General features: G+C 42.9%; 2 protein-coding genes and 1 pseudogene across 3 annotated transcripts; 1 reads left to right on the forward strand and 2 right to left on the reverse strand.

The window, feature by feature from the left end:
* Positions 1-731: 731 nt before the first annotated feature.
* On the forward strand, positions 732-3,101 carry LOC116194221. Of its 2 annotated transcripts, none has more exons than XM_031522979.1 (4): positions 732-869; positions 1,583-1,708; positions 1,913-2,119; positions 2,280-3,101. In XM_031522979.1, exons 1-4 carry the CDS (start codon positions 813-815, stop codon positions 2,580-2,582), a joined length of 693 nt encoding a protein of 230 aa, XP_031378839.1. In that variant the 5' UTR covers positions 732-812; the 3' UTR covers positions 2,583-3,101. The 2 variants fall into 2 exon arrangements, with proteins under 2 accessions (XP_031378839.1, XP_031378840.1); XM_031522980.1 differs by having other exon boundaries at positions 1,913-2,044.
* Positions 3,102-3,964: 863 nt separating this feature from the next.
* LOC116198118 lies at positions 3,965-7,650 on the reverse strand (annotated as a pseudogene).
* A 155-nt stretch (positions 7,651-7,805) lies between these two features.
* On the reverse strand, positions 7,806-12,152 carry LOC116198117 (protein ALTERED PHOSPHATE STARVATION RESPONSE 1-like). Its single transcript, XM_031528461.1, has 5 exons — positions 11,192-12,152; positions 10,365-10,879; positions 9,760-9,986; positions 9,128-9,351; positions 7,806-8,897 (listed from the first exon to the last, which is right to left on the reverse strand). Exons 1-5 carry the CDS (start codon positions 11,641-11,643, stop codon positions 8,036-8,038), a joined length of 2,280 nt encoding a protein of 759 aa, XP_031384321.1. The 5' UTR covers positions 11,644-12,152; the 3' UTR covers positions 7,806-8,035.
* Between the last annotated feature and the right edge of the window lie 2,899 nt (positions 12,153-15,051).

Genomic DNA, 15,051 nt, shown 5'->3' on the forward strand with positions numbered 1-15,051 from the left:
ATATATATAAATGAGTAGAATGTTTTGCTTAGAAAAAGGGAAAAATGGATGAAAAAGAAAGTGTTTGGATTGATCTTACAAGACAGAGTATTGAAATTGAAATCATTGTAGACCACAGAACAAAACAAAAGTACTTTCACTTTGCATTTACTTTCAATTGGCCAATGATCAAAGCACTGCCTTTGCCATCTCATATATGATCATGCAATCCTTTGCAATGATATGAACAAAATTTTTCGAAAATCGCTTTACATTCGTGCACTTTGTCATGGTTCAAACAGTCCAAATGATAAACTAGATAATATAAGCAAACAGTTCACCGGAGCGTAAGATTTGGGAGTTTTAGGATTCTGAGTTACCCAACCATAAGAGAATTATTCTCTGAGTTTTCGCGAGTCAACGAGAACGAGAGCTGTTCGTAGAAATCGGCACCTGAATTGTCCCATCTCCTCTGAACTTTGCAGGAAAGAATTTGGTTGCAGATTGCCAGATTCGATCGCCAAAGTGGAAGAATGAATGCCTTTCGCTAACAATGCTCAGCTTTTCAAGTGACATACAGCTGAAAACGGGCCCAAGGTTCATTGGGCTAATGGGCCGGTCTAGTGGACCCACATGGGGGGCCCATTGCATAGTACATCTGCTCTTTATCAAGCCCAATTGAGTTCTACGTGTTCCATTCATTTCAAATGTTCTCGCTTCCTATTAACTTGGTTCGACTTTGGAATCGGAATTGAAATTGGAATAACATGTTACATCCTATTAACATGTAACGCATACATATTTATATATATATATATATAGAGATATACGCCATGCATTTTCCCTCCCCTGCGCTGCAATCCCTTACTTCCGTGCTCTCCGCTTTTAGGGTTTGTATCGCCAGCACCTCTCTCTCATCTTCTTCGTGTTCCTGTCTTGTTCTTGCTTTTCCTTTATTGTGTGATCCAATTCCATTCGGTTCTCAGATTAGTCCCCGATTCATCTGATTGACTGACATCGTGATTTTTCTTCCACCATATCGGACAATTATGTGTCCGTCCCCGTTTCGTTTCGTTTTGTGTGTTTCTGGTCGGTGTAGTTGTCGCTTGGGTTGTAAACTGATGGTCAATTCGTTTGCGGTCGGGTGGTTGGTTTTATTCATTGATCAGCTGAATTCACATTCATCAGTTAAATAAGGTGGTGCATGCATCATCAGTTTGTTTACATTTAAATGAAGGGAAAAGCTCTTCTTATTGATTAATCCTCCGTGTAGTTTGACTTTGCATTATTGATGATTGCTTGGCTTGTTTAGTTTTGGCGATATGATGTCATTTCACCCACTCACTCGCTAGTCAGTCATGAACCGAATACGTTATTATAAAGTAAAGGATGAGATGAGATGACATGTGATAGCGGTTTGGTTTCATATATCCTTCTCGTGAGGAGAGGAGAGTCGTGACTGTGAGATTGGTTGTCGGTTTTCACCATGCCATTATATTTTTAGGATGTATATGTATACCTGAGTTTGCTCTGCGTCTCTTCTCTTTGATATATATTATTACTGTACGCATGGTTTCTTACTGGTTTTCATCTTATCTCCTAGTCATCCCAACCAATGGCTCCGGCTACCACTCCGCGATATTATGCGTCCTCGGACCAAGAAGAAGACGACATCATGATGAGCCCTGAACAAAGAGAGACGTACTGCAAGATGGTTCGGGAAAGCGGGGTCAGATAGTTCCTTCCTCCTCCCTCCTCTCTGTTATGCTTCTCGTTCGGGCATTAAGCTTTGTTACTGATACGTGTGCGACTGACTTGATTCATTCTTGTCGTGGGGTTGTGTATGTTGCATGTGTTTGGTTTAACTGGCTGCCTAGCTATGCTAGCTCCTCCGCATTTTTAGCTAATTCCCCATTCCATTCATTGTTTTCAGGGATTCGAGGTCCCTGACTTTGCACCAGCGGTGGATCTTGGTCAGATAGTACCGATTAAAAACACGAGAGGCCTCATGAAGGATTTGAGGTTTTGCTGTCAGCTGGCGATCGAGCATTATAAACAGGAGGAGGTCTGCTTCCCCCCCTCTCCCCTTGAGACATTCATCATAACATCTGGGCGAAAAATTTCCCACTGTCACGTGTTTGTATGTGCGCAAACCAAAGGCTATCTTCTACACTTTCTTGTGGTGTATCAACTCACGACAATTCAACTGCTGGTTTTGGATCCTAGATGTAGGTGTCCTGTTGCATTTTTTCTTCTCCAAGGAGCTTTCGTCCAACCTTTTTCATTAACAATTCATGCAGGGTAAAGAAATCAAATTTGTGAAAATATTGAAGGCAAACGGGCAGATTTGTGGTCCAATAAATTACTACATCACCTTCGAGGCGAAGGATCTTAGTGGCAAAGTCGACGTGTATCAAGCTCTGGTTCACCTCCGATGCAAAAGAGAAAAATCGAAAGTGGGCATCATGCGGCTCAGACCCGAAACGGGAAATCCAACTGTCACGGGGTCATCATCTTGCAGCACCCCCTGTGCTGCCTTGGAAGAGAAACCGCAGGTAGATCATCATGCGGCTCGAACCCGGTATGGGAAACGCAAGGCTTAGGGAAGCATCATCTCTCAGCAGCCCATCTCATGTGCTGCTCCGAGAGAGAAACCGCAGGTGGATCACCATGCATCTCGAACCCGATACGGGAAACGCAAGGCTCTGGGAAGCATCATCTTGCAGCAGCCCATGTCGTGTGCTGCTCCGAGAGAGAAACCCCAGGTGGATCATCATGCGGCTCAAACCCGATACAGGAAAAAGTTCAAGGGTCAGGGATAGGGAAGCATCGCCTTGCAGCAGCACGACTCGTGGTGCTGCTCCGGAGGCCGGGACTAGCGGTTAACTGAGGGTTGTAATTTGCAGTAGTACTTAAAAGGTGGTTTTCAAGTACTGGTTATGGAGAGGGGCTTTTGATCATGGTGTTATTAGTGGTAGAAGGCGTTTAGTTTGCATGAACGAAACTCTACGTTAGGGAAGGGAAGGGAAGAGACTAATATCATGTCTGTCTTAATTAAGAAATCATCTTTTCAGTTTCTACGTGATTCTGGGGCAAATTAATATTGATGTTGTTTCTCTTTCCATCTCTCTTCCACTTTCTTTTTCTCTTAACATGAAAGGACAGGAAGAATAGGGAAAAAAAAATATAATGTATGTCGTGGTTAGTTATTGTTTGTAGTTTTGTGATCTGGTTATTGATGTACAAAGCTGCATTGGTGTAGCGAAGCCCTGTCCTCCTTAACTCCCACTTCAAGAAAGACAATGGTTTGCTCAAAGTTCATCTTAACAATCGTGAGGTCCCGTCATAGGGAAGGATATGACTTATCTTCATCTTCAATTCCTTCGATAAATACGGGGGGAAATGAAAGCAAGATGGGCCCGATCGTGTGCTTTGCAATGTTTATGACTCTCCCACACATATCCGAGGAATCGTTAAGATGCAACATTGGCCTACCCACCGAATATATCAATCCAGTGAGGTTAATATGTACAAAATATTTTGAACAAAAATTATGATAATGTATTATTTTGAACATCTATTTGTAACTTTTGAAAACCCTTAGCTCGTGGTTAATCGTCCTACAGTCTACTCGAAGAATTCTATCCTTAATGAGAAGATTCATGCATTTGACCTTTTGATTTTGGTCAAATGAACTTCTCTAAAAAAATTCAATAAAAAAAATATTATTCAACCGCCATCGTACTCCCAAAAGAAACTTTATATATATATATTGTTCGTATTTATACAATACTATAATATTATCGTAAATTTAAAGTGATAAATCAAGCCCAATTCAGTTTTACGTGTTCCATTCATTTCAAATGTTCTCGCATCCAATTGACTTGGTTCGACTTTGGAATCGGAATTGAAATTGGAATAAGAAAAAGAAAACTGATGGCAACAGGGGGGGGAACATTTTTTCGTTTGGATTATTGTTTAAAACCCGAGCGAAAGGTATCTCGATAGATGTCACTTTTACCTATTTTTCACGTATTGTTCGTAAAGTTGCAGAATCATATATACGTATTTGCGCTATATCACATGTTAACTTTTGGACTGTTTTTCCCCCTTGTTCCGGGCCGATAACGAATTATATTTTGTGTAATTAACTTGAAATAAATTCACTGGACAAAGAAATCGGAAAATGGCAATTGAGCTCTGAACTGATCAAGGCTTCTGTTGAGGCTTCTGAGTGCCTGAATGTGCGGTTCATCTTCCTCAACGGGAACAATTCTAGCGAATTCCCCATCCCCGAGATAGTCGATCACGAGATTTTCTGCTTCGAGTCCGGTCACATAAGCTTTCTCCTATAGCCGAGCGAATCTTTTGAAGTCTATGGTTGAAAATTGAGGTAGGAAAGATGAGAATGAAATGAGTATCTGATCTAACCTGTGACCACGAACCATGCCGGGATATGATCCAGTCTCCAGCTATGAAGAGGTTCGGGAAAGAAGTCGCACCCCGCATCATGTACTTATACGAACCTTTCATGTCACAAGAAAATTACAACATCAGTCATATTGGACCGTACCCGATGCAACAATTCCAAAATGGACCCAAAATGGAAGCAGTTTCGGAAGCTATACCCAGAAGGAAGTGAGTTAAGGATCTCGGGAACCTTCTAATTTTCCGATCAACTACTGTAGCATTCTCTAAGCCGGCAATGAACTTCGAGAGGTAGGAGGTTATTTTTCCAACTAGAAGCTCGTCCACGAGTGGGAGCAACTGATTCCGCAATGAGCAGAAACCGGGTGATAATATATCCTCAAATATTACAAGAGAAATACCTACAATCAAGTTGAAACCTACATATGGATGACTTACAAAATCGGTTTCTATGACTTGCGCATGATCATCTTTATGCTCATCATGAAGTGCATTCAAGTCGAAGAAAGTCCACCCAAAGCAATCATCAAATCCAGCACAAGCATTACTTGCATTCGCTATGTTTATCTTTATAATCCATGAAATGTCACACGGGAATGATCAGCGTCATGAATGCCTTAGAGGAACCACAAACTAGGGCAAGATATACGTAGGAAGCATTTTCGCTACAAATCGAATCAGATACGAGGAAGAGAATGTAATTTCCTATTTCTACATCGAGGATATCTAAATTCCGCTTAGGTACCTTTTTATCAAGCTCAAGCTCAACAGAGAGCACATCGACACCCGCCAAGTTCAGGACCTTCAGAAACTCGTCCCCCGTGTGTAATGCTGCACAATAGGGAGACTACTCAACCGCCCAGTTAAAACAGAACAAGAAGTAAAGGGACTCTTCCGAAGATAAGAAGTTGCAATCTTAAGTGCAACTGAATAGTTCATGATTCAGTCTGTTCCCTCGACAGACAACGGTGATTAATCCTTCATGTTTCTCTTTTATGATACTCCCAAGTCTTTTTGTATGTGTCTATCCTGGCTTATACTTGTGAGACAATTTATTCGCGTGGATTGTTGGTTATAGCTGAATGTAGAAAAATCTTGCATTGATACGAGAGAAATGGAACATACCTTCTTTTAATTATGTCCTGAAGCGTGGATATTCGAACGGCTATGATAACTGCATCAGCATCATATGTCTCTTGGCCACATACTACAGCAGAGATGCAACCAGTCTCGTCATCAGCTTAGAAATCAGTCACTCTCTTATTACTAAGAAACTCACAGCAGTCAGTCCTCATGGAGTTAATCCATGGCTGGAAAATCTTTGCTCTACGTGTTCCCCGACACCACTTCACATCAACGTCTTTCTGTGTCAGCCCACAGAAAGGCAAGTTAGTGATTCAGACAAAGTGATCGCGCATCAAAGTTGGAAATAACAATCTCGGTAACCCGATTTTCTCATGAAGTGAGAAATTGTTGCTATGACTATTTTGCCAATTTGAGAAATAGATTTCTAATAGTTCAGACTAGAAAACCTGGTGAGCGAGGATGAGCCACAGATTTGGAAATAACAATCTTGGTAAGCCGATTTTCTCATGAAGTGAGAAATTGTTGCTATGACTATTTTGCCAATTTGAGAAATAGGTTTCTAATAGTTCAGACTAGAAAACCTGGTGAGCGAGGACGAGGTAGTACAACATTGCTAAAGCAGCAGCACTACTGCATTGTTCAGGCGGTGCAAAGAGGCCCACTTGAAGCAACGGGGCGAAGACATTCTCGTAAAGCCTCTCTGAGCAACCAGACTGCCTGAAGAGCTCCCTTGCAGTAACTGTGGATTGAAATTTTGAGATCAGCAAAAGGAGCAATTCATCTTTGATCATATATATATATATATATATATATCAAGAGATGATATTATCTCGTAAAGAATTGGGTATTGTGACCAGGAAATTTTACTTGGATCGTACTTTCTCCAAGCATTGTCTGTATTGTCAAAGTCGATCGCTGCAAACAGAATTCACATGCAAGATAAAATTACAATATCCAACCGCATTAAAAGAAAAATGGTGAAGAATGTGACTGAGTGCTGGTGTAAAATGCCTGGAGCCAAAAGAGGAAGTGATGACAGTCTGTCTGCCAACCCCAGTCGAAGAAACTGTAGGTAACGAAAGATGGTGAATAATCGGTTGATAAGTAACAATGCACACGGGAAGATTTTGGTGACAGTTCAGTTTGGAAAGACATACTTGAGTATGAACCAGAGGTTCCTAAAGGAGACGGCAATTGAGGCAGATCTTGGAATATCGGGAATTCAACCTGCACTGATAATCGGAATGAGCTGCCAAGACCAACTATTCCAACCGAAACCAAGAAATTCTTGCAGGCATCCTGTCCATTTAGACCGAATTAACGCCTTTCTCAGAAAGGAAAGTTCAGTTACCTCAAGTCCTCCTCTCTAGTACTGAGCCGATTTCATCCAGCCCGTGAAGGGCTCGAGTCCGAGCCCATCGACAAGGCTAAATATATTCTTGTAGGGGTACCAAAATCCTGCAAGTTTGAAAATCATCTATTATTTTCTGTCTTTCCCTTTTCTACATCTTTTATGCTGATATCTAAACTTAGAAAGGGTCACCAAATGTTCGTCGATATCACCTTGAATCCCGACATCATCTGAGCTACCAAAATCATTGCTGTCTTCCAGAACTGTGACATCAAATCCCTATAACAGGACCCAGAACCTCATTCATATCAAAAACGGTACTTAAACCGAAATCTCAGGGAGGCAGAAAGAGGTTAGACCTGCTTGCAGAGATGGTAAGCAGCACCCAGCCCAGCCCAACCGGAGCCCACCACAACGCCCTTCTTCTTCTTCTTCTCCACCACCTTCTGCTCCCCGTCTGCAGTTCCTCCGTTGGAGCAGACCTGGAGAGCCTCTGCTCTGCGCCGTCGGCCATTCCCGCCATTTCCACTGCTGCCAAAGAAGGCAGGCCCGGCCCTCATCACCCTCCACGGGGCAGCTAACATTGTTTCCTTATCTGCTTTCGGTAGCTCTCCTGATTCTCAGTCTCAATGTCTTTACCGGCAGTTAACAGAATAACTGTAGCAAACCCGCGTTAGCGGGAAATAAATATTCTTTTCCCCTCTCCTTTTCTGGAAGATGGAAGAAGGAAAAAACCAAAGCAGGGACGAAATTACTTTTGTACAATGGTTTTCCCAATTTTTTTTTTTTGGTGGGAAAATTTTTCGATCGGGCTGTTGGACCGTTCGGGGCCAACCAGGACGAATGAATTAACATGACACTCACCCTAAAGTACTAATCTTACGGCCCTGAACTGTCCGGATGCTAGATCGGATAATTTAGTGCTTCCTTCCAAGTTGCCATCTAAAATCAATGGAAAGGCTGAAAACAAAACAAGAAATCTATTTGATTAATAAACAATTCACCGATAGCCACTGTAAGATTGCGAAAAGAATCCCACATGGAACCAGAACAACGCTAAAGGAAAGGTACAAATTCGTCTCAGCAAGTTGCTTCGACTTTTCCTCGACCCACCCAATTACATACAATTTACAGAACTAACCTATGTTGATCACCCACAGCCCGTATATAAAGATCCGAGCTTTCCAATTGTCATCTCTTCGCCCCGTCTCCGATGTTGGCAGATCCTCCCGTGCACGAGTAGTTCACCGCCTTGTCCGTGCTCTCCTCATACTTTGCGAGCTCATTGTACATATTCTGCGCAGCCTTGGAGAATTCAGTCATGGCCTCAAAGACTGAGCTGAACCCGGTCTGGAACCCGCATAGCATGATCCTCTGCGTCTCCTGCACGCACTGGTGGTGCTTCTCCCTCTCAGCCTCCAGCTTCCTCTTAAGTGCCTCAAGCGGGTCCCACTTGTCTCTTACGTACTCGCTGTTGTGGGAGTCATCGCCATCCAGCGCGGGAGTCTCCTCCACTGGCTTGTACTCCAGGTACCGGGTCTCCGTCTTCTTAACTGAAAGGGCCTGCTTATCGAGCTCCTTTACTAGCCCGTCGACTCTCCTCTTCTGCTGTTGCTCTTCTCCCTGCCGGGCCCACATCGCCCTCACATCCCTCGCAAAGCTCTTCAGGGCAAACACCGCTGAATTGTCAGGCAGCTTGTCCAGGGAGCTCAGCCACTCATAGCATATTGGTAACAACTGGGGTCCGTTTGCACGGAACTGGCCAGGCCACGGAGCAGGGCAGCCCCTTCCACGGGAGTAGAGCTCGACCTCGGGGGCTAAGAACTTTGTGAGCCAACCATGAAGGGCGTGAACATAGCCTTTCTGGGCTGACACATACTCAGTGAGGCGGGTCCGCCAGTTCTGGAACTCAGCCTCGAGCTGTAGAGTTGCCAGCCTATGAGAGTCATTCATGAACTTTCCATAAGCTGGGCAAGAGAATGTCCCAACCTCAAACAGGATCTTGTTCTGGGTTTCATGTGACTCGAGCATGATCTTCCAAGTCTGTGTAAGGCTGTCATGTGATGAAACACAAAGTGAAAGTAAACAAGAATTAGGAGACACCGTGGAGATAAATTTACAAATGACTGGTATACTACATTTGCTACCAGTTTTTCAAACTAAAAAGACTGAGTAGAAGATTTGGTCAATATTCCTTTTCTTTATAAGATAACTTTTCCGTAAATTTTCAATCCTACTCGAATCTTTGCTTTGGGTGATTAGTTTTAGTGTCCGTCTTCTTACCCTTTCAAGAGCTCAATTATCTGAGGTTGCAGCTCCTCGTCCCGCAGCTTCTCAATTCTCCCAGAAATGGACTCAGCACTCCGAATGGCAACCAAGATCCTTGCATACAAGTCTTTTACTGCAGCTCTAGTCTTGTCGGTTCTGAATATGTTGTGACCTCGCACATCTTGATTTCTCATTTGCGCGCACTTCCTCTCATACAGTTTCCTAATTCCGTCCCCAGCCTGAGATCATATACATGTCAGACAAAAATCATATTAGTCATGTAATTAAAAAAACTGATCATCATCATGAGTAATGGAAACCAATGCACTGTTGGTAAATCAGATGAATCATGTAATTAAAGGAACCGATCATCATCACAAGTAATGGAAGCCAATGCACTGTTGGCCACGAGAAATTATCATGTGCTTTCAATTATCTCCTCCAACCACACCACGCAAAATATGTTGTTTCAAAGGTTGTCTAATTTCTTGACAATCATCGGCTCTCAACGCCACATTACCCATGAAGAGCATTTAACAATTTCAGTTGGTCCCAGATGCATCATCCAACATTTTAATTTGCCGTACAAGTCAAGTTTCGCAAACATAATATATGTATTTTTTTAATATAAAAGCCTACTAATTTACCTTGACTTCTTCATACAGCTTCTTCTCCCAAGCATAAAGTCTTTCCAAAGTTAGGGAATGGCTCCCAGAGACCATCCCACCATAGTCTTCGAACAAGTCATTTTTAAACTCAGTCCATGCTGAAGAACCTTTCAAACTTGATGATGCCACCAGACTTTTACAGGAGACGGGCTTGAATGAGGTTGACCGGTGCCAGGTAATAGCTTGGATGAGTTTCGTCGAGTTTTCTACACAAGAAGATGAACCGAGGAGTGCTGCTTTAGCACAAGTGCACAGCATGGATAACTAGCACAACCATTGCGTAAGCTCTTTTGAAGAAAGTGCAATACATGGAATACAAAATAATACAGAAAGACAGGCATCCAATTAAACCATCCAAACATGTCAAAAACGGCCCTCAATATTTTAAGAGGTAGTATGAAAAGCTTCAGACATTAGCTCCTTTACAAAGATAATGTTGAGCTCCTGTATGTTTAAAGTTGATCTAGAGTTAAAATTGTGGGAAGAGTGGGAATCGCAATTCCGGCAATGCCAGGCATTGCACCCATTTCCTCGCAAAACGCAGCAAAAGAGCACGGAATAGTAACAAAATCCTTGGGACTGACCTTTGATTTCCTCCAGACCTGATTGGAGGTGAACTCTATTTGCCTCCAACATCCTCGAAACATCCTTCCCAGAATCATATGCCCGAACAAAGTGCCCCTCGATGTCTCTTAGTGCATCCAGCAGCTCCCTGTCTCGTCCCTTCTCGGGCGGATCAACCACGGTCAACTCCCTCTTCTCGTCTTCCCCCTGAGCCACATCAGCCTTCACAACTTGAGCCCCACCACTGTCCTTCCTGTCATCAGCCTCTTCTCCACAATCTCCATTACCATTGACAGCATTATGCTCCTCGACAATCACTTCCTTCTTCTCTTCTCCATCCTCTTCCTCGAGCTCTGGGATCCCTTCCTGTTTCCTCACAGTTCTAATATGATCGTCATAGGAGTGATGGTGGTGGCTCTTATTGGTGTACCCAGCGAGGACCTCCGGCCTCATCGTGTCGAACAAGTTGAAGAAGTCCCAACCGTAGTCCCTCGGTGGCGACGGCATCGGTGGGGGCATCTGCATATAATAGTATCTGCCATCACAAAGCCACAATCAATGAACATGAGCTGGAGACGGATATCAGCCCGAAGATTACACAAGCAAGAGATTGCAAACATTTTTTCCCCCTTTTTGGGTAGGTAAAAAGGGACCAGATTGCAAACAATTTGTTAAAGCGCAGTACTGTCTTCTGATGCAATAAAGAGGATGACAATCCAACGAAGATTCTACGAATCCAACGAAACAAAGTACACATCAACCAACCAAATCTCAAACAATGATGCCTTTCTAACATTACTTCAGACCGAAAAGCTAAAGATTTCAAGAATGTCTTTCTGGCATTTACCCATAAGCTTGGTCTTCGCCATGCAGAGCCCTACATCCGCTTCCCTCCTCTTCGTCCTCCTCAGACTCCGACGCCGAGGGCCCACAAGAAGATGACCCACAAGCAACGGCCTCAGTGGTCGTGGTGGTGGTGGTGGTAGTCGACTTTGACTCGGAGGGCTTCTGCTGCAGCAGCATCGCGCTCGCCGTACCTCCGCCGGTGGCGTCCCCGCAGCTCTCCGGCGGCGGGGTCGCGGGAGAGAAAGTGATGAGGAAAGGCGAAGAAGGCGAGGAGTGGCGGGCCACGAACAGCTTGATGGCAGCGGAGACGGCGTACAGAGCCTGGCAGTACCTGAAGTGGGCCTCCGCGAGAGCGTACCGTCTCTCAACCGCTTGCTTCAGCAGCTTCTTCCTCTCCCGACAGATGGCCACCGCCTCTCCCTCCTCCTCCAGCTTCGTCGCGACACAACCCATCTCTCAAGTCGGAGCCTTTTCTCTTTAAAATGTGCTGCAATGGCTGCAAAAAGTCTGCATCTTTAAGGAGTTTCAGGGCGAACCCACCTCCGCTTTTCCTCCATTAAAGCGGGTCTCAGGTGAAAGAACGCTCCTTGATGAAGACGAAGGAAAGGGAACCGCAAGACTGCTGCACAATGCTCTGCTTCTCTTCATTTCTCTGTGGTTCTTCTTCAAGTTTCGAGCTTTTTTTTTCTTTTTCCCTTTTTTGGGGGGAAGCGAGGGGGAAGGCGAAGGGAGAATGGTGGGTTTCAACTTTTCATAGCTTTCTTTCTACAGACTGACATTTATCTTCCACGACACAGACAGAGGAAGCTAATTTAATATTTGTTAGCTGAGCTCCAGACACAGGGTAAAGGCAGGGGAGGAGGAAGAGGAGGAGAGAGCGTAGGTGGTAAAAGGGTAGGGGCTCGAGACAGAGAGAGAACAGACAGAGACACAGATAGAGAGGGTGAGAGGGAGGGAGAGAGAATCTTTAAACTGTGTTTAGTTGGAAGATTTTGTTTGCATTGAGTTTGGAAGTGTTTAGCCATGGGAATGCATGACATGGTGGGCACACACACGTCCTGAATAATATATAGAATTTAACTTGAATCTTCTTCTTCTTCATGTTCAATGTTCTTCTCATGAAATTTACTTTGAATCGTGTCCATTTCGTGTAATGCGCGAAACTTCGACGATATCGTAATGGTCTAGTAGCACCAATACCATTCATTGCAAGTAATCCAATCCCTGATCGTGATTAATTCCGTCTATCACGCTCGTAATCTTATACCACAATATATGTGATTTTTTTTTCACTGCTTTTCTTGGTTATGTGGTTTCTGAATTTTGCATGGGGTCTGCTGAAATGTTATTAAAGCTGTTCTGAGAAATGGAGCAGATTGACATTAGAGAGAGAGAGAGACAAGTGAATGGAGAGGGAAGAGAAGGAGCCAATTGGAGGGCAGGCCAGTTTGCATAGAGGGGGGATTCCAGTTGAGTGAGGTGACTTGTGCAGGTGAGCACTCTGTTTTTCTTGGTGTGCACATGACATTTGGAAAGCTAATTAGCCCGAGTAGATGATTGGTAAAGAAGTAAAACTTTTTTAATCATGATTTATTTTTATTATTATAAGCAAAATCAATATTTTTAATATAATGAAATAAAAATTTCAGTAATTAATAAGAAAACACTAATAATTCTACAAAATATCAAATTTAAGGCTCTCGATTACCATATGCAAACTCTAGATCTTGTTATAAAAAATAAATGTGGAAAAGGGTGAATCAATTCAAGTAGGTGTCCCGGGGAGGAAGGGAGCTTACTTGTCCCCATCTGTCGTGTTTTTTCCTTTGGTTCTTTATCTCTTTCCCTAGATTTTTTTGGAAATTTTATTACCCCCCTAGGTGAAGGGTCCAATAATCAATTTGAAATCAAAAAATTATTGATTGGACTCTTGCAAATGATACTTTGGTACTTTCCTTATTTCGTTATTAGGCTTACGAGTTACTATTATAATCAAAAAAAGGGACCGAGTTCTTTCTCAACATCAGACATCTCATCATGGATGACCGAGTGAGGAGATTAATGGGGCTATAGATTCTAAGGTTGTGTTTGGCAAATGAGTTAAAAAAACTCAACTCAACTCATTTACACTAGAAGACAAATTTTTGTGTGTTTTGCAACTCATGGTGGGCCCCATGTTGCCTTTTGCTTCCAATTTCAATTTTCCTTCCAACATCAATTTACCTTCAAGACACCATTTAATAAAAATTTGACACTTTCAATAGCAAAACAGTACAATTCGCTCACTACATTCAAATACAAATAAAAGAGCGGGTCTATCATCGCCCTCCTCTTTCTTCGCGCCATAAGCGATTAGCGATACGGTCTCGCACAACATTCATTTCGTCACTACTCATATCCACTTGAGTTCTAATTCCTTCTTCTGGCGGTGGACTTCGAAATTCATCGTATTCTGTCCACGCATCGCCGTACTCCGCAAATAATCTGTCGTGATAATTATTGCGTCGTATAAAATTATGCAAAACAAAACACGCAAGGGCAAGTTGCCCTTGTCTTAACGGTATGAAGTTTGGCATTAATCTTAGTATGGCAAATCTCCTCTTCAAAATACCAAAGCAACGTTCGATGACGTTGCGCACTGATGCGTGACGTTGATTAAAAAGCTCATTCTCTGTTGTCGGTGGATTGCGCCGTCCGAAATCACTTCGGTGATATCGTTCCCCCTTGTATGGAGCCAAATATCCAGGAATGTTTGAAAACCCTATATCGACAACATAATATTGGTCTGGGAAGAAAAAAAAGGAAAATTGTTTAGTTAAACATGTTATGGTTGAAATTTTATCGAAAAGAGAAAAGTAACCAGTAAATACTAACCACCACGTGGCGCTGGAAATTGCTCCAATGTAGCAGCTTCGGAAAATATTCTTGAATCATGTGCCGAACCCTCCCAACCTGTCATGACATATGTGAACATCATGTCGTGGGAACAAGCGGCCAATATATTTTGTGTTATCTCAGCATTTCTATCAAGATATGGTACTCTATTCTCTCTGGGGATACATGCAGCCACATGTGTTCCATCAATTGCTCCGATGCAATCCTGCGTGACAATACAAAATTATTATGTAACTTACATAATTTTACGATATAAATTATTCATAGCTTGGCATTATTAGGAAAATACCCTAAAGAAACACCAACGTAGTTCCCTTTCAATTTCCGGCTGTACAGCTACGTTCCTCGGTCGAATATACTCGGGTGATAAGGCTAGTATACCTCGGAGAATTTTTATGACTGATCGTGACACCGTTTCTTTTGAATGTTGATACCTTTCCTCCACAATTGCATAGCGTGAACTATGTGAAATAACCAATAAGAACATTCCTACCATCTCTTCCACGGTGATACCATTCCTACTGTCAGTGATACCACAGCGCAGCCGAAGTGTGTCGCAAAGATTTCTAAACACATACGGTTCCATTCTAAACGACTCGAAGCATCTAACGTCATTCCCCAAAACTTCAATTGTGTATTGTCTTCCCTGAAGTGTCGAAGTTCTGCATGGGATGTTCCTTTGAACCACTTGTTCGGCCTCCATTAGTTGTACCATCAATAAGAAGAACCACCGCTGTCTAACAACGATCTCGTCATCGTCAGAGTTCCCGGCATACCGTGCAGAATTGCTATTCCTTGGCATATTGAGAATTGCTACTGTACGCCTATAACTGTTGTAAGAATAGCACACTGTACGTTAACATTTAAAAACCACATTTCATACCACACAAGACAGTCAAAGCACGCATTAAAAATATTCAAATGAAATTATTCCAAACACCCGAAACAAACATTCTAGGGATAAGA

The sequence above is a fragment of the Punica granatum genome, chromosome 2 (assembly GCF_007655135.1).
Source record: "Punica granatum isolate Tunisia-2019 chromosome 2, ASM765513v2, whole genome shotgun sequence".
Taxonomy (NCBI): domain Eukaryota; kingdom Viridiplantae; phylum Streptophyta; class Magnoliopsida; order Myrtales; family Lythraceae; genus Punica; species Punica granatum.

Bases quoted from the DNA above. Each gene is read 5' to 3' on its own strand.
- LOC116194221 (XM_031522979.1), top strand. From the start codon at position 813: ATGCATTTTCCCTCCCCTGCGCTGCAATCCCTTACTTCCGTGCTCTCC. The intron at 870-1,582 runs GTTTGTATCGCC...CTTATCTCCTAG, and splicing joins CCGTGCTCTCCGCTTTTAGG to TCATCCCAACCAATGGCTCC. The intron at 1,709-1,912 runs GTCAGATAGTTC...CATTGTTTTCAG, and splicing joins AGATGGTTCGGGAAAGCGGG to GGATTCGAGGTCCCTGACTT.
- LOC116198117 (XM_031528461.1), bottom strand. From the start codon at position 11,643: ATGGGTTGTGTCGCGACGAAGCTGGAGGAGGAGGGAGAGGCGGTGGCC. The intron at 10,880-11,191 runs GTAAATGCCAGA...TTGTGATGGCAG, and splicing joins GGCGAAGACCAAGCTTATGG to ATACTATTATATGCAGATGC. The intron at 8,898-9,127 runs GTAAGAAGACGG...ATCACATGACAG, and splicing joins ATAATTGAGCTCTTGAAAGG to CCTTACACAGACTTGGAAGA.